Source organism: Talaromyces amestolkiae, assembly GCF_001896365.1.
Source record: "Talaromyces amestolkiae strain CIB chromosome Unknown scaffold14.1, whole genome shotgun sequence".
Classification (NCBI taxonomy): Eukaryota; Fungi; Ascomycota; class Eurotiomycetes; order Eurotiales; family Trichocomaceae; genus Talaromyces; species Talaromyces amestolkiae.
In genome coordinates this window covers 369,387-392,449 of record NW_024468050.1, presented here as the reverse complement: position 1 = coordinate 392,449, position 23,063 = coordinate 369,387, and the positions used below count along the sequence as shown (strand labels likewise).

At 46.6% G+C, this 23,063-nt stretch overlaps 4 protein-coding genes across 4 annotated transcripts; all 4 read left to right on the top strand.

Moving 5' to 3' along the window:
* Positions 1–870: 870 nt before the first annotated feature.
* BHQ10_007093 (uncharacterized protein) lies at positions 871–3,867 on the top strand (the record flags this gene model as incomplete). The annotated part of the gene is made up of 2 exons (XM_040879751.1): positions 871–1,384; positions 1,970–3,867. The coding sequence occupies 2 exons, from the start codon at positions 871–873 to the stop codon at positions 3,865–3,867; spliced, it is 2,412 nt and encodes an 803-aa protein (XP_040735597.1).
* A 904-nt stretch (positions 3,868–4,771) lies between these two features.
* Positions 4,772–6,800, top strand: BHQ10_007092 (uncharacterized protein; the record flags this gene model as incomplete). Its single annotated transcript, XM_040879750.1, has 4 exons — positions 4,772–5,010; positions 5,066–5,196; positions 5,252–6,651; positions 6,708–6,800. 4 exons carry the CDS (start codon positions 4,772–4,774, stop codon positions 6,798–6,800), a joined length of 1,863 nt encoding a protein of 620 aa, XP_040735596.1.
* Positions 6,801–8,039: 1,239 nt separating this feature from the next.
* Positions 8,040–8,857, top strand: BHQ10_007091 (uncharacterized protein; the record flags this gene model as incomplete). Its single annotated transcript, XM_040879749.1, has 4 exons — positions 8,040–8,059; positions 8,171–8,290; positions 8,359–8,737; positions 8,798–8,857. 4 exons carry the CDS (start codon positions 8,040–8,042, stop codon positions 8,855–8,857), a joined length of 579 nt encoding a protein of 192 aa, XP_040735595.1.
* A 2,635-nt stretch (positions 8,858–11,492) lies between these two features.
* Positions 11,493–16,707, top strand: BHQ10_007090 (uncharacterized protein; the record flags this gene model as incomplete). Its single annotated transcript, XM_040879748.1, has 10 exons — positions 11,493–11,811; positions 11,864–12,016; positions 12,078–12,134; positions 12,189–12,263; positions 12,314–13,034; positions 13,089–13,636; positions 13,703–14,342; positions 15,012–15,664; positions 15,729–15,841; positions 15,895–16,707. 10 exons carry the CDS (start codon positions 11,493–11,495, stop codon positions 16,705–16,707), a joined length of 4,092 nt encoding a protein of 1,363 aa, XP_040735594.1.
* Between the last annotated feature and the right edge of the window lie 6,356 nt (positions 16,708–23,063).

Here is a 23,063-nt window from a genome sequence, read left to right as displayed (position 1 = left end):
TTATGGCATGCCTCACGAACGATCTCTAATAATGAAGAGGGAAATATTTAACAAAGGCTCTTACGAAAACTTCTACAGATGACCTTTTGTCGGGCTTTTGAGTCTCTGCCCCAATTGTTCTGACCGAATACTTCGGCGAAGGCACTTACTCGGATATGGGACTTAACAATCTGCTGCCTCTAGTCCAAGGAAAAAAGATTGTCATGTCACTACTAGCAAAGTATTTGGACTATCATAAGCAATATTTAGATCCAGATGTGGTAGCCTTTACGAAATTACGGCCAAAACAGGAAGCAGCAAGAATGAAAGGGTCAAAGACCGTCTCTATGCGAGATTATCAACTAGCAAGGAATCCGACTTGGATGTCACAATGGAAGATTGAGATATGACAGCTATCGTTGAGTTGTGAACTTACGATATCTCTTTTTCAGTCTGCTGGATTAATAGTTAGGTTATTATAAGAACTAAGCTTCTAATTATCTTTCAATTTGACTAGAATGATAGTGGTAACATGATTGAGATTGTAGCCTTCTATCGCTTTTCAGAATCAGATGTTGATTAGTATGGCGATGTAACGAGGGGGGTAAAGGAGCTATGTCCTATCGCAGCATTCCCGGGATGGAAGATGAATCATGATGAACTAGGACCAACAAATGTTATATTCTGTGGTCACATGGAAAGCATCGTTAGCCACTAACATAAGAACGGTAGCTGCTGAGCTCAGCGTTTTAAGGCAACGTGTTTGTTCCAGAATTGCCTACGTACCCCGCACATAAGAGTCCATCTCTAGAAAGTTGGAATGTTCTTTCTTTCGTCACCTTACTTTCAGTGAAGATTACCTAGAAACCAACTCCTACCTTGGAGAACAAGATGTCCAACTACCACTTTGTCAACTCCTCCCAGACAGTCTCCGACGCAAAGGGTTTCCCTGCCAATTTCTCCATCAAAGCGTCTCCTTCTACGGACGTTTGGGCAAAACCACCCTCAACCTATCGATTCAATGCCCCTATCTTGTACGAATCCTTGCCTTTGAAGTCTTTCAAACGGGCGCGAGTATCGATTGTTGCGGAATGGAAGGTTCTATATGACCAAGGCGGGCTGATTTTCGTAATCGGCGCCCAAGGAGACGAAGCGCAGCGGCAGTGGATCAAATGCGGAATTGAGTTCACAAACAACAAACCGCATATCAGCGTCGTTGCCAAAGATCGATGGGCGGATTGGAGTCTGACTGAGATACCGTCTGGGGGGCAGGCGACTACGCTCGAATTAGAGAGGGACGCTGAAAATACACTGTGGGTGTATCTAGTTGACGGTGCATCGCGTGTGCCGTTGCGAGAGGTTACCTGGGCGTTTGAGCAAGAGGAGACAGTCGAGTGTTGGATTGGTTCGTATGCTGCCAGACCTGCTTCTTCTCCGACGGATGATTTGGCTGTCGATTTCCACGATTTCATAGTAGAACGTCGCTGATTGTTTGAATGTATACATCAATGCCATGTTATTGTAGACTGCTCAGTGGCGTGTGTTTGGTGCATGTCTGGTTTCTTGATATAGATGATCTTTGTGACGATGATAATACTCCAAATATCGACAGAAGCCTACCAGGGCGTACAAGAATACCACGCCCACGACCATAAAGTACCGTTTGAGTTGAGGCAATGGGCTCCCTTCCTAATCTGGCACCGCCAAAGAAAGACTCTTGAAATTGGAAAAGAATGACTCTTTAAAACATCTTTTACTACTCGACATTGCGTGCCTTTTTTTTGAATCGAGATTAACCAGGATTTGAAGAATCTCCGCGCTCAATCTTCTAGAAGAAGTCTTTCCTTTGCTTGAATTATCATTATCCCAACAATGTCAAACGTAAGAAGATTAAGTGAGGCATGTCTAGCGGCATTATTTGAGCATCACACAAGACAATGCCGCCAGAATGGTATCGACAGCAACACAACAGACACGGATCCATTTTCAGGGCCAGAAATTGCAGCGGATTTTGCCAAACAGGCAGCTACACGACTATCGCAAGACAAACTAAGTCGGTTGCTAGAATTTCTAAAGGATCCAAGACCTCATCAAGCCGCGAGTGAGAGAGAGCTACTGAAAGAAACATTGAACACCAAACTGGAGGATTTCTATTCAGAAGAAACGCGACTGTCGTGTCAAAATCGCGATAGACTGACTAGACCCGGGGGCCCTGAGGATGCCAACTTGGGGATTATTATGCATCTACAAACAAAGCAAGGACCAATTGATAAGTTTTGGGATCAAGAAAGTGCTACAGTAGCACTACTACAAGCAAAGGGCCTTGATGGTGATTTTGCGTTCGGTTTCGACTGGCATTGGCGAGCTGAGTTCTCGTTTAAAAGCCGTCGCAACTGTCCCGTTAGGGAGTGGGCGCCATCACTTGTGAAATTACATAACGAACATTCTGCTGGTATCTTAGACCTTTTGCCCTTACCTTTTGTGATCACTGCTTCAGCATGTGTTGCAAAGAATCTCAAGAAATTTCTAGGCAAGGATGCTGTGTCTCTAGAGCTGATTCCTGAACAAGGGTCTGATAAGCTGGTTCTAGATCTGGATTTTAGAGATGACAAGCTGCATCGCATGGTAATACACGTCCATCACCCTACATCTGGGTTCTTTAATGCCATGTATCGGAGGCCAAAAATGGCGGCTCAGCTAGATGCTGGCCTTAACTTTTTCTTGTGGCTGACGGGAAGACACTATACTGCGATGAATTTTCGGCACGCCTATTCTCGTCGTGGTCGTTCAGAACAAGCCCCCCTCGCGGATCTATGGAATTATGTGAAGAGAGAGTCTGATGAGCAGCGGACTCTTCGAATAGAAGAATACGCCCCATCCTTTGTGATATGGGCCGGCAGATACATTGAAGAAGATCCTTGCGCCCTAGCATCAAAAGGAATCTCTCTAGCTACCACAGCAGCTACAAAGCTACGTCAAACTTTGAGCGTGGCAGCTAGCAACCGAGAGCAAAAGAAGCGAAAGAGGGGGGAAGAGGCAAGATGGTCATATCTCCGAGGATCTCATACCTCCAACGATCGTTCTAACGGAACACTATTTCATGGAAAGACCGTTGAAGTAACACCTAGTGGTTATGTGAAGTTGCTGATGGATCTGGGAAGTCCTTTCGTCACATTTCGGATCAATATCGGTGGCATAGAGGACATACTAAGCTCTGGGGCGAGACCAACCATTTTGTTTTCACCAACTCATTTGATGTTGTGCATAGGCGAGGAAATAATATACAAGACACCGAATGAGCGCCTAATCCAGTTATCCGATGGCCTACTGTGGTTCGATTTGATCTCGCATGAACTCAATGCAATTACTGGGTCGCTTGAACAACTTTCGCCAGAGAATGATTTGATATCTTCCAAGACTGGCCCCATTCCCATCGACGACTGGAAGTCAACTGATTTGCGAAGAAGACTTCTTAATGGCGACAATTTTCACTGCGGAGCAATGACAAATGAGACGGCTACGGGAAGGGTTTCCTTCCGAGAAGTTGCCATTCGTGTTCCAGAACACGCCGACTTCGAGACCGTCTACGTGAAATGCTTTCTAGCTCCGGATAGCACGCGTCACCCAAAAGCATGTGTTGAAGCATGTGCAATGAAGAACCCTGCGAATCGACTGGCAATCACAGTGAGGTTCAAAAGGAAAACCACGGGTGGTGAGGAAGAAATGTGGGCAAACTTTCGCGGAAAAAAGGACCTCATGAAGGTGAACTCTTTGGTCGATTTTCTCGAGGGAAAACCCGAGGAATACACTGAGAAACAGCCGTTGCGGTTCCTGCCCAGGAGCACAAAGAAAGGAAGGGAAAAAATATGCTATACACCTGACTTTTAGGCATACAATAGCTCATACAACGACATAATTTTGATACTAGATGTGCATATTCTACAGCCCAAGGAGAAACACACAAAGTAACTAGCAGAACAGTATGCGGAACTTGAAGAAAAGTGAAGACACAATCAATATTGACCAATAAGGCCGGGGGGACCATGCGCAGCCTAGTCGCTAGCCATGCAGAAGGAGGGTTTGGGCACATACAGTAGCTACCTACGGTCGCACAGATTGTCGCCCTGAAAGAAATAAAATAAAAGAATCGATGTTAGTTATTGTGTTACGTGTTATGTGTCATCCAAACAATTTTTGCTTAACGAGCGCTATTATTGCAGACGGTCGAGTCATTCGGCGTGTAACATCGGGCCGCAAGATCTTATCTGATCAGATTAAGTCGTATGGTTGCCGGCGTTTGCTCCCCCCCACCAACTTCGACTTGGAGTGACTTCGTACGCCGACTTCCTCGTCGTTGCTTTTTGATTAATCTCGGAGAGATCCACACAACTACGACTTTACTCGTCAGGATCATTCACTGCCCTCTTTCCTAGACCACTAGTATACTAATAGTGCAGCACTACTCCGTCCGATATCGTACGCCGTGCACCATTAGCCGCTCTTGCCTCCGGATTAAGTCGGCTTGGCCAACGTGACTCGACCTCTTCGCTTCATATAAATACAGTCTGCGCTATCGACCAGTCTCTACTTCCATGTGAACAACACAGCTATTTACCTCCTGAACGTTTCCGATCGCTCGTTTTCCGTTTCCGTCCTCACATCCGCTATCGTCCAAACGGACCGGCGCCGATCCCAGAACATACCTCATATGGACACTGCATAAAACCACGCACTAAAGGAACGCCAGGCGCTACTGCTGAGTTGCAGCGAATGCACCCAAGTAGTAGTCGGTATGACCTTGTTGGAGGCCACCTCGAATCTTATCTCGTATGGAACCGTAAACGCCGATAATTCGATGGGCGACCAAGAGGAAGACCGGCTACTGTACCCTCATTCGGTGTACGAGCCGGACACTGAAATCAGCACCGAGGATGAGGGGAGTATTGGGAGTAGTGTGCAGGATGGAGTGAGGAAAATCGAGGCGATTAACCTGACTTGGACGCAGCGATCTTTGATGATTGCGTATTTGGGGTGAGCTATTTTCGCATAAACGCTTGTCGGAAGCTCACTGACCGGTCTTTGGCAGGATATTTCTCATGGCTTTCTGCACTTCACTCGAAGGCCAAACTGTGGCCTCACTTGCGGTATATGCTACCAGTTCGTTTAAAAAACATTCTTTGATTTCCACCGTGCTGGTAGTACAGAATGTTGTCAATGGTACGTCTACCTTAATAGTCCTTCGTTCAGACAGCGTGCTAACCGCTACGGATAGCTGTGATAAAACCGCCCATGGCAAAAGTGGCAGATGTCTTTGGCCGGTTCGAAGCATTCTGCGTCAGCATCGTCATTTACATTCTTGGATATATTCAAATGGCTGCGTCAAACAACGTGCAGACATACGCTTCCGCCCAAATATTCTATGCTGCTGGATCGACTGGCCTGCAAATTCTCCAACAGGTGTTTATCGCCGATAGTAGCGATCTTCTGAACCGAGCGCTCTTCGCTCTTCTACCCGAGTTTCCATTCTTGGTGACGGTCTGGATTGGGCCGACGATCGCGGACGCAGTACTCCGCCATTCCTCGTGGCGCTGGGGTTATGGCATGTGGGCGATCATTTTACCTGCAACGTTTCTCCCACTCGCCCTATCGTTGCTTTTCAATCAACGGAAAGCTAAGAGGTTGCGACTCATCAAACAGAAACATCGCAAGCAGAACCGGACTTTCTATCAGTCTCTACGATCGATATGGTACGAGTTGGATATGTGTGGGTTAATTCTACTTTCTGCCGCTGTGTCTCTGCTGCTGATCCCGCTAACCTTGGCGGCCAACTCCACAAATGGATGGCACGACAATCGCATTATCGTGATGTTAGTGCTGGGTTGCATTTGTCTTGTTTTGTTTCCTGCATGGGAGTCATCGCGGAAACTCGCTCCGAAGCCGTTGCTCTCTTTGCATCTGCTCACCGAACGAACTGCTCTGGCAGGATGCGCGTTGGCATTTTTCTACTTTATGGCCTTTTACTTTTCTGTCCAGCCATATCTATATTCTTACTTGCAAGTCGTTCAGAATTACGACATTGCTGTGGCGGGACGGGKTACGCAGACATTTTCTTTCACCTCTACAATTGCAGCATTTGTGGTCTCGATTCTGATCAAGTATACTCGCCGTTATCGAATGTTCGTCACCGCGGGAACGATTGTGTATATCTTGGGCTTGTTGGCCATGTTGCTCTACCGTCAAGAAGGCAGCTCTTTTCTCCAAATCTTGGGTACTCAAATACTCGTTGGTACTGGCGGTGGTTTAGTCAACGTCCCCGTGCAGCTCGGCGTCCAGGCATCAGCACAGCACCAAGAAGTCGCCGGCGCAACCGCTATATTTTTGACGGCCCTTGAGATGGGAGGAGCAGTTGGAGCGGCAATTTCGGGCGCAGTCTGGACGCATCAGATACCTCGGCGACTGCGAGAATACCTCCCAGCAGAGAGCCAAGACCAAGTCGAAGAAATCTTTGGTAAATTGACCACAGCACTCTCCTATCCGATGGGCTCGGAGACGCGTATTGCGATTAATCGTGCATATCAAGAGACGATGAATAATCTCTTGTGTCTGGCTATTTTGGCTGCTTTGCCAATTGTTCCGTTGAGTTTGGTCATGAGGGACTATCAGCTAGACAAGGTATACCCCTTTCCCTGACTGATGCACCGAGGAGTTGTTCGACTAATGGCAGCTAGATGGGCCCGACAAGAAAGCGTAGACGGTCGACGCATGCGCATGTGAATGAGACTTCTGCTCGGCCATCCCTGGAGGACGACGACAGACTATGATGGTGATAAGGATCTGCATTTGCGACAAGCATAAGAAAACGATTACGAGTTACGAGTGATGACTGATCCACGTACGGGTCGTGTATACAGAAACAGAGACAAATAATCTGCATAGAGGATGATAGATGAAGTATAACTTGCATTTTTACGGGCTGATAAGAACAATGATGATCAATTATATATTGTACCAGGCGATCGTAATAGCCGTATAGTACCGTTTCATCTAATCTAGGGAAAGTTCCACGGCTACCTTGTATTCGTCTGATCTGAGATTGTGGGCTGTGTGGTTTTAGATTGATACACTTTTGAGCGCAATGAATGTAATCTGGACTTGTTTCCCACAAAAAATGAAGAGACCATCACCATGCAGTCTGTTTTTATGAAAAAAGAAATATCAAAAAGATATGTTTTTACAAAGGGAGCAGACGGGGTCGAACCGCCGACTTCAGGATCTGCAATCCCGCACTCTACCTGTTATTTTATTAGTCGCCCGTCTAGCTGATTATGTGATTAAGTTCAACTTACCACTGAGTTATACCCCCAATTGTGTTAGTCATTTGAAGATATTGGACTATAATCCCCTGTAATCTTTCACACTGCCAATTTCATTATTAGCGTATTTGTTACTGTATCGTAACTTTGGGTCTAGATGAATATATTCCCTTACTGACCGCCTAGACTGGAGCTACATTATTTCTCGACACGTTGGAGCCGAGAAGCATCAAAGGTTTGTCTACAACAATACGAAGATATTAGTATGCCTGTATATATACATCTCATTAGACTATACTATAGAGGAATAAGTGTGCGTTGGGAAGATACTACCATGAAGCTGTGACCCCACATGAAACTGCTGCTCGTGAGGAGGTGACTAACGACCAACGGGACACTGACTAGGGAACTAACTCCCTCCCTGTGGCTATCTCTCTCTAACACTCCTCATCACGCTTTCCTCTTTCTTTCCTGCTGCACCCCTTATCTATCAATTTCACGCTGTATCTCTCTTTTTTCTGTTCTTGCTGTCTCAGCACTGTTCACGAGTCTAGTCTTCTATTTCTTACCACTGCAGAGCCAGGTAGTACGTAGATACTGCTTGCCTCCCCCCCTCGGGTTGATCGACCGTTTCAATTCCATTTATTCTCCTTGACGAGTGACAACCGCCCACCCTACCTCCCCGCCGAATATTATCGCAGACTAAATCGAAATCATTGATTTGAGCGAAAGGTTGATTCTAAAAATATGGTTGTGGCTACAATTAAGTGCGTTCTTTGCTTGATACCGAGCATACAAGTCGCGTTGAATACATCGCAGCTGGTGGCGCGCAGCTCTACAGCTCGAATCGAATACACATACTAACAGATCGCTATCAGATGTGTCGTCGTTGGTGACGGTGCGGTCGGAAAGACGTGCTTATTGATTTCGTATACGACAAATAAGTTTCCATCGGAATACGTTCCTACTGTATTCGATAACTATGCCGTGACCGTCATGTAAGCTCCGAATCGAGCAGGATGCAAAGTTCCAGCAAACACCTTTATCTAACAACATCTCGCTACAGGATCGGCGATGAGCCTTATACCCTCGGCCTCTTTGATACCGCCGGACAAGAAGATTACGACCGTCTGCGCCCCCTTTCCTACCCTCAAACCGATGTCTTCCTCGTCTGCTTCTCCGTCACTTCCCCGGCCTCGTTTGAGAACGTACGAGAGAAATGGTTCCCCGAAGTTCACCATCACTGTCCCGGTGTGCCCTGCCTGATTGTCGGCACCCAGACCGATTTGCGAGATGATCCCGCGGTGCGCGAGAAGTTGTCGAAACAGAAGATGCAACCCGTGCGCAAGGAGGATGGTGACCGAATGGCCAAGGAGTTGGGTGCAGTCAAGTATGTGGAATGCTCGGCTTTGACGCAGTATAAGTTGAAGGATGTATTTGATGAGGTTTGTCTATATTTCCCAGCGGTCCCAGCTTACCATCTTCATGACGTTGACATTGTCCAGGCTATCGTTGCTGCCCTCGAACCCGCCCCAAAGAAGAGACCCAAGTGCGTTGTTCTATAGACAATCAACCGACAGAGACTTCAACACCTAGCTGAAGATGAGCGAAACAAAAGAGCAGCAAAATAACTACTCTTAGAGTTCTAACCCCGACTCATCAACACCTTTCCACACCTCCTCCAACGCAATTGAAACCTCAAGTGGTCTGAATGATACGCTTTGAACCAAATTTGATATCATGTGGCGTCCGGATTTTTTTTCCTCTTTTTTCTCTTTTTTTCCCAACTTCCCACCGTTTTCCTTTTTATTTGTTCTATCCCAACCATTTATTATACTCTCCAATATCAGTGAACCGGAAGCCAGATTCAGAAGAAATCAAAGAACAGATTCAATTTTTCCTCTTCATCCACACCCGGGACCCGTCCTCGATTTCATCCCCGATTTCTTCAGACCGCTCCTCTATTTTACCCATTGATCTTGTTCCGTCTGGCGCAGGGTGGGTAGGTGAATACAGTCTATTTGATAGAAGAAACAACACGCCTACTTGCGCGTAAACATGGCCCATGTACATAACCGGTTCCTTCTGATTCACTATCCCCCATTTTTCCGTCAATCACAATACCAATAAACATGTTTCCCTAGATATCTGACTGCTTCGAAAAAAGCTCACTACCTCCCTGATATGGTAATAAGATGGACAATGAAAACCTCAGAGAAGCCCGTACTTTGTACGTCTTATAGTGATTTATTTGTCACGCGATATGTGCGCGTTTCTATCAAAGAATAATGCAGGTGGTTAGTGATAGTGTTGGTATTCGGATACAGGGGGGTGCCAGCACTTTCTTCGTCCCATTGTATGTAGTGGCACGTACTATCTGGTAACATATTACTGTCGGGTTCACACGGTCCAACCATGAAGTAATGGGTTGGTGTAAGGCTAGTCCGAGAAGCCTATACAACGGGGCCACGGATCGGGTTTACAGGGCTGATTCATGGAGGGTTGGGCAATGCAAAGACTGATTCAGAGCTGATACAGGACTGCTTCCTATAGCTAATAATTGGGAAAAAGAGGCACATGTAAATGTCTGCATAGAATATCCTTAACCAGATTGTACAGATTAAACATGTGTAAAGAATGACAAAGGGTGGCGGCGTGACCCCCGAATAAGGGTAAAGAATTGATGTTAATCACGGCATTCCAGAGCGTTTGCAAGACGTGGCTCGTATAATCTAACATCTACAATCATGTTTTCTGCGTCGATTGTTTCACTGGTATGATCCCCTAATCTTACATACATGTATCCCCCATCTCTGTTGTCTGTTCATGAGAGGTTACCCACTTCCTCGGCACATTGTATATATCACAAATAAGATGACGGGTGTATTGAATCTATGCATGTACTTTCTCTCTCTTATTTTCCTTTCTTCAACATTTGCTACTGACTCATCACAAGTTATTAAGCTTTCTTTTGCCTGCCCTTTATACGATGCTGAGGGACCCTTGCCATTGTGTTTGTCAAAGCTGAGACATGAATTTATGAAGAGATACGGAAGTTTAGTGCGCGAAAAATGCAAACTAAGCAAGTATGCAGTTTGTATTACATTAATTCTTCCACTTTTCCCATGGGGTGATATATCAGTTGGGAGATTGGGAGATAGTGCGACTGAAGAATTAACTTCAGACATCTGATTATATCGTAAGGTCATCGGTTCGATCCCGATTCATCCCATCACCCAATTTTTTTGATTTTTGGGCATCTTGTGACACTATTTTTGCACTTTCAAGGAATCCAACATGTCCAATTTTCCCTTGAATTTAATTCTGTTTATGCGCACCAGTGTATATTTATTGGATGCCACATATTCCGCAACAAGCGAAGCGGTACTCGAGACCTCTGTCCATATATCCCAGATACTCTGAATAGCGTATTTCTTTACACGTCATTCATTTTGTCATTCCTTAGTCATAGGCTTAAGTAGTTTGGGATATTCTAAACAGTTGTTTAAATGCGCAATCTTGCCCAATAGTTAGCTCGAAACCAGTCAATATTTAGCCATGAGCTGGTCAGAACTTACTGAATGATGTGGTCCATGGTCCTCCCATTCTACAAGCTTCTCGGACTAGTCTTACAACGTCTAGGACCGTGCTAATCCGGGTGATAATGGTCGGCTTGAGTAAGGGGATTATCCCATCTTTTCCTGCTCTTGTTTCTTGATGTTCTCGTTATTGAGCAGCTTTTGTCATGGGGTGATATATCATGGGAGATAGTGCGACTGAAGAATTAACTTCAGACATCTGATTATATCGTAAGGTCATCGGTTCGATCCCGATTCATCCCATCACCCATTCTTTTTGCATTCTGGATCCCTGATTTTTGCATATCCATGAAACCTGTACTATTATTTAAGCAATTGTTGAGGTACAGGTGTATTCAGGAATTACCGTGACTAATTTTCCTGTTCCTTGAAGCCCGGGGCGTTGTTTGCACAGCCACCAAAATGCCTAGGCATAAGGCGTTCTTTACCACATCACAACCTTAAAATTTACCCTAGGGAGCTAGTCTAATGAACCTTCCCATGCTTTAAATCCACCACCAAGCTCATCGAACGCAAGAATGGAGCTTACCACTTTCTCCGGAGTAAATCATCTATCCTACCATCTGTTGTTCATTCCTCGAACAACTCAAGATAAGTGATCATGTCTCGCTTTCGAGACATTCGCCTCAACATCTCCAAATCGAAGTCAAATACACAGGGTACACGAGTATCAGCAGTGCCCCATGAGACATGGTCTCCGGCCGCACATGGGAAGGATGCCCTGCAACAAGCACTCGAAGACATGTATTGGGAGGGCGTTCGAGATGAGCTAGAGAATATCATTCGCACCCTGGCTATATGGCAGCAGCCGGAATTCGCAGATGTTTCATTGCCGGATGAAGACGATGACTTTATCCATGGATTTGACACCTTCGTGGACCAGGTTAGCCAGCATGCTAGAGAACATGCAATAAAATACAGTATGCGCTAAAATTTTGGAATCTGATTGAAGCCGACTAATTCGGATGGCAGACAAGAAGCGCCTCGAAGATATGAAACAGGCTCAACAGCCGATGGATGCACGACCGCCGAGCTACACGAATTCCTTGAATGAGGCCGCAATGGATCGGAAGGCTGAGTTCATCAGCTCAAAGATCAAATCATCCGTGCGCCAAACCATGGAAGGTATGTTATTATATTCTTTGGATTATTACCTAAGTACTATGACCACTGACTTCAGGTACAGGTATGCCGACTTTTACTGGACTAGAAAGGCGAGCATGGGTGTTGCTACAGGCGGCCGGTAAGCTAATCAATGATGAATCGTAGCAATAACGAATGCTGACTCGTGCTGCAGGATTCCTCGACATCGAGAAGTTGATAGAACATCGACCAGCAACCAAGAAGGAGAAGTGGCCGGTCGTTCCCCAGCGTATGTATACAAGCCTTGATAGGAGTAGTCGATGTATCTAACCATTTCAGTGGACTTCTCTGAAGACAAGCCACTCGACTTCTATCCCATGCATTGCGCGAATAATCGATGCAACGCCACAATAACCGGGAGCATGTTCAAGTCTGTCGATCCCAAAGAGCCCCGAGTCGTTTGTGAAGACTGCTACTTCCGCCATTTCTACGGCAAGGAATCCTATGTCAAGCAGTACAAGCATTGCATCCTGCCCGAGGCAATATCTCCCGAAGAAAGCCGGAGGATTTGTCCTTGCCTCTCGATTCCTCACTCCAATGGTGATGAGTTACTTTCATTATTTCCAGTACCTGGAAACGCACGGCATCAAAAATACGCCGATTTCAATAAGAAATGTAAGCTTTGCAACCTTGATGACATTGTCGCAGTTGCAAAGTACAAGGCATTGTGTAAGGCAGCAGGGATTAAGGAAAATAAGAAGGAAAGAGGTCCAGAGTCGACTACCGATGTAATAAGGATGCTTCAACACTACCAATCTCAACCAGAGAAGTTAATCTCGCGTACACTCGGCAAGCTCAGAAGACCGTCGTCGAATACAAGCCTTGAACGATCAGAGCAACGTTTGCATTCTTCGGTGGCCCTGGACAAGGCAGTTACTGACCCGCAAGCAGAACGGGACATTCCAGCTTTCTTCAAAGCACATGTTGATAAGGATCCGTTTGCTAACTTGAAAGTGAGACTCCGTGTTGGACCCCTGGTTATTGAGAATGGTGCATCACTGTAAGCCGAGATTAAGATGACTGAAGTGATTCTTGCTGACTCGTGCTACCGCAGTACTGAGGACGGCGCACTTGTCACATTGCGAGAAACACCCGTCTTCCATCAACGTCTGAGCATCTCTGACAAGCAAAAACGATGCCTTCGAGTCACAGGCTCCGGAGACCGGAAAGTGTGGCAACGTCTTCATCCTGCCCGTCATCTGACGAACTACAAGGCAGTCATGAAACAAGTTGTCGGGGCGCCTTTCAGCGGGCTCTTGCCACAAGATCCCGAGCGTGCGATAGTCTGCGACGTTCTTGATGCGAGTCAATCGCTATGTAGAAAGGGGGCAGATCTCGGTGTATCACTTGATAGACTACTTGACAGTCTCAGGAATATGATAGGCAGCCGCGTGAAGGAATATCTCAGTAGCATATCTGAGGGACTATTGAGCCCAACTACACAGCTTGCATGGAGTGCCACGCAGAACAATTGCCAACAGTTTTGCAATTCACTCATAGATCATGCGCTTTTCGGGTCTCTGACTAGTGACTTGGCTGAACCTCTCTATCTCATGAGCTTCGTTTGCAAAGACGAAGGTTACATGCGACCGGCGGTTATAAGTAAGTTCAGCGTTCCAACTGGACTGACGCAGGATTACATTTCCCAGTTTTACTTTGGTCACTCAGAAAAGGCACCAGACATCATTGATACATATCAGGAGTACTGGTACGACTGGGGCGCCTTCGGAGCACCGCTATACACGTATCAAAATATTTTTCCGTGGGATTGCACTGAGGCATACGGTCGTTACCCAACATGTTGCGGAGACTGCAATCTGTCCAAACACGTTTGGGCCTTTCCTTTCGATTCTTGGTCTGTAGTATCGCACCACCTAACTCGCGATCAACATTTGTACGCGCCGCCCTCGCTCTCTGAACCCATGGGGGCGACGGCATCTACTCCTCAGGCCTGGATGCGCAATCGCCTCACCGTGTTGAGTGCGTCGGCAATACTTTGCCGTGCCGCTACAGCCATGGCCAAAACAACAATGTTCCGCTCCGCAACAGCTTGGCTATCACCCTCCTCTGAACTAGGATCAAGACTGCGCTCTCTCGACCCATCTCTAGCACGAGTCAAGCTGGGCGGCATCCACCGCGCTCAGCCTTTTGGTCACCTTCTTTTCGACGATAAGATACATTGTAGCAACTATTTCATGGCACAATGGGGTATAAGGCCTCGAACTGAGCAAATCGAGGCTTATGAACTGGCACGAAAAAAGCGTATGAACCGTGCTGATGTCGAGTTGCCTAAGCAAGCAGAATACAGGTACGGTTACACTATCGGATACAGGCGGGATTCAGATGGTCATTCAAACGATGCAGCTAAGAAATCTGAGATCCATATGGATGCTGCGCTGACTTCCCGGGATGCTGTGTTTAGCTATGCATCAGCGTGTGCAGTGGCTTKCGGATCAACTTGTGCCTCTGGTTGTGGGAACAGTAGCTGCGGAGGCGTTGCTAGTCCGGCATCATATCCTGCTTCGAGTGGTACAAGTTGTGGTAATACCCATACTACCAGCAGCTGTGGAAGTAGTAGTAGTGGGGGAGGCGGAGGAAGCAGCTGTGGAGGAGGAAGTAGTAGCTGCGGAGGGGGCAGTAGCTGTGGCAGCAGCTCAAGTTGTGGTAGTAGCTAAATCCTGGACTATGACTGAATCTTAGACTAGCTTTGTCATTGGTATTCGTTCTTACTCATTTGAAAAGACAGAGCTCGTAGCATGATACCGCAAATGGCAAAGTCAAGGGGATGTTAAGCCGCTAGGGCTATGCTAGTCCCAGCCCTATCCGCGGTAGTTATCTTAGCGGAGAACGCCTGAAGTCTATCTTCAGTGGCTGTGCAATTGTCATATATGACTTTGATTATGTGACTATGTAATTACTTTAGGTAAATTCATAGACGGCGGCGTAGAATCTGATCGAGTGTTCTGTTGTTTACCAGCCAGCAGATAGGATCCCAGAAACAGACACAACTCAGTCGCCGTGCCCTTACCGACATGTCGTTAATTGCCGCTTCTACAACTCAGAATCTGCACCGAGCCGCTGAAGCAGAGATTAAGAATCTAAAACAATGGCGAAACACCTATAATCAAGATCCCCTAGATGATCACTGGAAGCTGCTGGATGAAGGAGATGTGAACCAGACCGATGGGCGGCAACTCATTCCAGCACCGAGTCTTTTCAAGTCTTTAGCCACCACTACTACTAATAATACCTCAGCCCATAGCACAGAGGAAGGACAATCAATACCTACGATAGGACAATGTGCAGCTCACCTCGAACTTCTAGAGGCATTCTTCACCTTACGCCACCACATCGTCAACTCAGCAGCCCTCGACAAAACCTTTGGCGTCAAAATCAACAATAAGATCGTATACAGAAAGAAGTTCCATAAAGGAATGGGGGCTTACGTTTACAAAAAGACACCGTTAAGAGATACGACGTACCCAGATCGGAGGAGAGAGAAATGGGATTTTTACTTGAAGATTGCGGCGGTGAGGTTTGAGGCTTGGATTAGGGTTGCTAATCACGCTGTTGAAAAGAGTGTGAGGGAGAAGGGGGGTGCTGTTTCTTTGCCGCATTTGCCTCCTTTGGGTATGTCATTCTATTTTCAAGAGTCGTGTATAAGCGAGAGGTTAATACGATCCTTGTTGGTCAGATATTATCATGGTCTGGCACGCTTTTTTGCTGAATCCCGTCGATTTTCAGACTTATTGCCGCGACAAGAAGCTGAGCGTGATACGAAATGTAGAATTTCCATGGGCAAAAATTGTACGTTTTTCCTTCTACATACTTGTTAGATGCCATGACTGACCTTATACAAGCGCAAAGCCATAGATCCAAAGACCTGGGCCTACGAACTCCCCGAAGCATCCTGGGAATGGACCAAATACGAATGCCAGATGGAGCCAGATCTATATCAATATCTGGAGAGTGTCGGAGCAACATACAGCCCTGTTGCAAGCACGCTGTCCCGCTTCGGAGACCCGAAAGAACAAGTCGGAAGTCTCTGGCAAACCCTGAAACAGATGGTTCTCAGCGAACGCGAGAACCAATTCATCAAAGATGTGCTCGAGATTCAAGTGGGACTACAGCAATCGACAATAACATCGCTCACCGAAAATGTCAAGCGCCAGGCTTCGTTTGTCGATAAGATGCATAGCCATCTCTGGATTTGCAGCCCTGCTGTTAGCGGGACAATGTGTCGTGCTATTGATCGATATAACAAGTTTATCAAACTCTTTGCACTTTACCCTGCTAAGACGCTGGTGCCAACCTTAGATGTTGACCTAGTCTGGCATACGCACCAGTGCTCTGCGGTCTTATACGAAGAGACTATGCGTGCAAGGACGGGCCGATATATCAACCACGACGACAAAATCGGCAAGAAAGAGCTTGGCCATGGTGCCGACGAGACGAGCCATTTGTTTCGCGCTCGGTTCGGCCAGGAGTATTCGGTTTGTCTATGCTGGGATTGTGAGATGTTGACTACTGCTTTAGAGAAGGCTGATGAGGAAGTGGATCTTGCTGTTGATGATTTGGATATGGAAAAACTTGCGAAGCAGGTTGGGGAGTATGTTAGCTACTATCGGGCAGAGGAGTTGAGTAGGCGTGTTGATCGTGGGATGGATGTATAAGTGTGTGAGTTGTAGAGGTACGTGTACCTAGATATTCATATGACTCTAATGCTCTGAATATTTCTTGAGCTTTAACTATACATAATAGTTCCATGAGTCTATAGAACCCTAAGTCCTAATTGCTACGATTGTCATTAGGGCTATCTGATAAGACTTCAAGTAACGGTTTTCGATTTTTAGACCTGCCCTTTTACAGATCATTAGATGAGACACTTTCAAAAATTAAATGAACACCATAATCAATCTATTCAGATAGGAAGTCACATGTTCATCGATTGTTGAATGTTGATCATATGCTCATAGTAGGTCATACATACATACATGCCCTAAGTAACATAGATATCTGCCTGAGTACTACCCTGCCACATCAATGACTCCAGAGACATCATACCACCTAGTATTAGGCAGCTCGGAGGTCGAACAAACCTCTCAAATGGTAAAAGACGAAAAGACAAGAGCACTGACCGTATCTAGGTGTACTTACGAACTAAATTAATAACACACCGAATTATTATGCACATGCATGCAACTCTCTAGCCCGCATTGAGAACATAAGCCCATTTAATTTTAATATACTATCAAGTACTTATTGCTCAGTTGTGTGTGGCGAGGTCTAGGCTTTTTGCACTTCGCTTACAGATGCATTTGAAATACTGAAAATGCGGCGCAGGCGACCTACTACCATAAACGTAGAGTAGTCGCGATGCGATCCCATCAATGGGTCCATGGATGGTTTGCGGATTAGGCAGATACATACATGGATCTGTAGTATTTGTAAGCACTAAAGATGAAGCTCGAGGCAGGTACATGCATACTTTGTTAGTTTTGTATTTTTTTCCCCGAGATTTCTCGGGGCATTATTTTGGGATTTAATATCGGTAATGATGTTACTCGAGTTTCGGAGAGATTTCGGGTTCGTATGGACAAGTAGACATGTTTCTCGGGTTGGGTATTCGTCTCCTGGTACGTGTATGTTTGGGGAATCAATTATAACCACGTAGGTAGGTAGGCCAAGGGATTTAAGACATGGGTACGCTGTCCCAAACATCTGGACATTCTTGCATGGATGTTAGGAGTCATCGATACTTACTCTATTCCCTGTGAATCATATCGGATGGAGTGTATACGTAGCTGACGTCTCTCCTCCGCAACGTTATCAAATCTTGAGTCGCCCCGCTTGATCATCATGAGAACAACGAATGAATGATCCTGTGATACAAGTATTGCCTCATGGAACTTGGTCCACAATCATACCTAGATCAGCAAGTACTTACCATATCACGTAGGCCCACGATCCAAGCACCATGCACCTACCTACATGTACATGTAGGAGAAATTATCGTTATATTTAGGAACACCTGTGCCACATTTGCGGAATTCATTATTCGACGCTGATTAGCTTTGCTACGCTCGGACGAACGGTCATCGACAGGGATTTATATTTTCCCTCTTGACTTTTTTTTTTTTACCTTTTCTTTCCGTAATCTTATCACTGGATAAACATCATTCCTGAAATAGATAGCAGTCTGCACTGCGGATGTGTGCACGTTTGTTTGGGTTAGAGCTTGGAGGTGTCCATACCCATGTAGTTAGAGAGTACGTAACATTGAAATGAACCGCACTTCAGTTGCCGTGATCTGATTCTCGAGTTTTTAACTTTTCTACATTGTGATATCTTGTCAGTCTCAAACGGGGATCGATTCAAGTCTGGTCGAAGCTCCACGAAAGTGCTCAGGGTATCTCCCTGTTCCATTACTCCCTACATCCAAGGCGTATCATACAAATGATCCGTCTGAGATAAATATCGTTACATGCAATGACTCAGACCGGCGCAAATACTTTCTTCCAAACAGGTTCATATCAAAAGAATCAGAATGGAGATGCATTTCCATGGGTTTATAGCCCGCTTAGGTCGGATTAGGACTAAACCGAACTGCGACTTAAGCGATTGACATAAGAGTGATATTATTGGCCTTGACTCTAGGGGGTTTTAGTACTTAGTATTCTGTTTTGGCTAGATACGGCCGAGGTCCTCCGTTTTGTCAATCGCAATAATAGGTGAATTATGCGGATTCTTCACCACGGCACGTAGTCTTGAAGCCATTCGTCTTGAAAGGAATTAGCCACGTCGTTCCTAACACTAGGTACTCTTAATCTAGAACTGAATCAACGGCCGATAACTCCTTTTGTAGAAATCCTCTCTGGTACTCTTTACTACTCTAACGATATGACGCGTTCTACATGGCTAGTAGTGCTACTATGGAGTCGATTAGCCTGAACGGTGTATTCGGCAAGTCCGGCAACCTTTTGCTAAATGCTAATGTTTAACCGGCCAATTCGATTAATTTATTCCTTAGTGTTTAGTTGACTCGCGCACTGTCTCAATTTCGAGGATGAATATTCAGGGTTCAGGGTTGTTGTACCTCCGTGCTAGTACTCCGTTCTCCGTGCTCAGCAAAGGGAAAGCCGCGGCCCACGTCGTCAGTCTGGACCATTTCTGGAGACACTAAGATTGAATATATTTGTGTCATTCTCATTGGACACTACCAAGTACGCCCTACACAAGCGCAGACCGAGCCATACTATGTACATTTTTGATTGAGTTGTAACTGACTTCTAAAACTTCAATCGTCGCTTCGTCGACTACGCAGATGTCATGACGAAGTTGTGAAAGACATCTTCATGTCGATAATAGCTGATAGATGAGTGATCAACACACATAGCCTTCTTCAGTCTGTATCTAATAATTTGTCAGACTTGCGAGTCATGGCGTTTTGAGAACCCTCACGGGAGCGGGTCGCAGATTTGCAGTCGAAGTCGATCGTATGCCTCGTTCTGGCATATTGTGTCAATCCGAATTATTCGATTCAGGGAATGAGAGGCAGCAGCCCTTGGAGCCGGAGTCATAGGATACGACTCCATTGGTCCAAGTCACCTGATCGTCTCATCATGCGGCGTGGCAACGGGCTCGAACAAAGAAAATACCACTTTTTCAAGGATTGAAATTAAATGACATCCTCCGAGCAGGGCGGCTAGCGGCTGAATTATTGAGGATATTCCAAGCAATCAGCGATCAGGACCGCGTGAAATAATGACTGAAGCCGACAGCTATTGGACGAGAGGATTTCTAATTTATGCGATAGTGGCGGAGGATCAGTGACATTGTCTAAGAAACGACTCATGGCATGCCTCTTTTCGTCATTCCCCCCGTGGTCCGTCGCTTGCTAGCGGCCGCTAATTACGTTCTTGCGCCTGAGTAATTCGCTTTTTTCTTTGTCTGGCAGAGCTTCAATCTCGTTCTAATTTCTTCATGGCCTATGGCTGCACGGCCAAAGCGATAGTGCATCCACTCTGGGCGTTTAAGGTTCATCCTTGGACAAAAGCAGCAAGGGTGCAGCTGCCGATGTGGGCTGGTGGCGGGTGGATGAAAGAAATGTCGAGTTGTGCCTACGCGTAATACGCAGCGTGATCGTGAACTCGAATAAGGCGTGGATGAGTCGACGTAGTATGACCATGTAGTATGTACGTAGGCAGCATCATCACTGCCATGTTCAGGACCGACGGGAGAGAGTTCCCTATCTCTTTTGGTGGCTAGAGCGTCATTTGTACGTTGGTGCTGGAAGGACTAGAAGATGATAAGTTGGCAGATCCACGATGACAATCATCTACCTACATAGAGTACACGGCGACTAGATAGGTAGGTGCCAAGGGGACGAAGGTGACTAATACACGGCGGGCAGGAAGGAAGGAGCGACACAGAGACAGGGCACTGGAGGTTCCTCTTAGGACATCCCCTGAAAATATAACATACCTACCTACTATGTAGGTACCTAGCTCATCTTCCTCTCATCTTCCATCTGTACGGTATACAGTATACAGTATATACTTCCACCACGCCTAAGCACAGACAAACAGACGCCCGCACGGAGTCTCCCGTGCACACTACACACACGCGAGGATCAGACGATCGCCCAACCTTCTTCGATTCCTCACGGGTCTCGTCGGCATCCTTGTCGCCGGCGCTTGTTCAGAGCCCCTGACCAGTGACCGACCACTAACTACCTCCTACTGCTATGTATGTAGTACATAGTAGAAAGCTAACGGCCTCTCCACCCCTTACACGGATCTGACTGGCCACGCCATCGATAGACAGAGGATCACGGAGCTCGGAGCCAATTTGTTTACGTGCGCCTTCGGTGATACCACATGTTGCCTTCATTTGCCGCGCCAGAGCCTCAGTTGGAGTCAGTCCGTCGAGTGTGTACACGATACGACGCTGAACGACGACCGATCCACCTGCCTTCGCCCGTCAAGCGCTCGCTCCATCTACGTACCGTGTCGTACATACTACGTTCGCTATCCTTCGTACTGATGAACTGATTAATAATGGTTAGGCACTAACGTTAGTCAACTACGACCAACGTAGTAGTCACTGGCGGCACGGGCATGGTGCTCCGGACGGCGCATGTATCCCTGGCCACACACAACTCGTCTAGTGGCCCTAGTCTCCGCTGCCAAACAAAGAGACATGAGTCCACCGTGCGACTAAGACCCGCGCTAATTGCTCACTAGAACAAATCGAATTTGGAAGCAAGGCGGCGCAGGAGCGTACTTGCCACCAATCACAGCCGCCCAAACTCGATTCATCMCCCCCATCGTCATCTTCCTGCCACTTTCACCACGCCTAGTCCGTAGTAGTGTGTTGCCGAATTAAGGGGCCATTTCCGCGGTTGGTTGGCGAATCAGCTCCTGCAGTTTGACCGCACGCGTCGCTGATAATCATATATCAAACCTCAACCGCCAACATCCTCACGTACATACGGCGCAGCAGTCGATGCAACGATGTGCTGGCAAGAATCGGTCCTGACGGGAAGCTGTTACGCGGCAGAAAGGGGGAGGGGATTATCCTCTTTTTCGTGGTTGCACCGAGCATTTGTGCTCGTCGCTGCGATTCGCTCAAAAATCCCAGCAGAACGGTAAGCTAAAAACTGGTGCAACTTGGTGGTGTTTAGCACCCAATCGACCTGTCCTGCTGATGTTGGTCGTGCATAGGAGGAGGAGTCGTCCTTTGCCAGACGTTTTTCTCGTCAGCTCATTCGACTCCCCTCATGTTCTCTATGTTACTCTCGCCCCTCAATGACGAAAAAAACCGGATGTGAAAAGGCCTCAAAGGACGCATATTCGTTCCGCCAGCATTATTCTTTTTGATTGCATTTATCCATTATCCCTCCTTGCGGCCTCCCACTCTTTTGCCATTTTCAGACAACACAATTCACCCATTTCCTCGGCGAGGTTGGTGACGGAGAGAGATAACGGGCTTCCGGCTAGCCACCTCTAACACCCAGGGTTGGTATTCCCACACCCCCCTGTTCCTTTTCTCTGCCTAGCACCAGGATCCAAATTAATCAAGCTGTGTGGCGTGCCTTCCCGACAGTTTTTATTTTATTTTTTCTGTTCTGATGGCCCACTGCATTGCAGGCGCAACACTTCGCAGGCTGTGTCCGTGACGGACGCGCAAAAATAGATAGACACAGACAACCCTTTTTTTTAACTAGCAGAACGGGGTAAAGTAAATCTAGCACCGCTTTCACTCCACCTGATGGATCCAGTCTGCTCGCAGATCTACGTATCAGGACTGGATCGGACGGTTCTCGCAATGCATGTTGCCAGAATTTGACAGCGGCACCCATGTTGGTTAAAGCAGACCCTGACAGGGCTTGACCTGAGCCTGCCTGGCCCATTCTCTTTTCCTTTAGTACTGTATTGCTGCGCCCAGTCATGTAGGCCCTATCAGAGTCAGATTAATCAGACCTAGTCCGATTTACAAGTTCAACTTTATGCAGAAGTGAAAATGATGCGCCGCATTTAACGTCGGCGTTCTTTCTCTGGCCGAGACACTGGTTTCCTTTTCTTCCCTACTTTCTCTCTTACCCCCACTCTCGATTAACTACTAGATGAAGGGATTATTAAGAGTAGTGAGGATTATTCTATTCATTCATTAATCAGGTTCTGCCCTGTCCAGGACTAACATATGCGCAAATTTTCATAGAACAGATGCACCTGTACGTGTCTTTGTTTGATTGACTTCCTCGAATAATCTCATCTCGCTCGTCTCCTTCTGGACTCGGCAAATCACCTTGATCAATCTCCCCGATCACAACCATTGACGGCCGCCTATCCTGCTCATCAATCCCCACCCTCCCCAGGAAAGCCTGGAAAGGGCCTTGCAACATAATTAAAAGATCCTTGTCGTCTCTATTGTTCGCTTCAGTCCAAGCATGCATCAGCAGATAGTGTATTAAAAGAATTTCTCCGTTTGGGACCGACTAGCGTTGCACTGTTCCAAATTCTCTGGG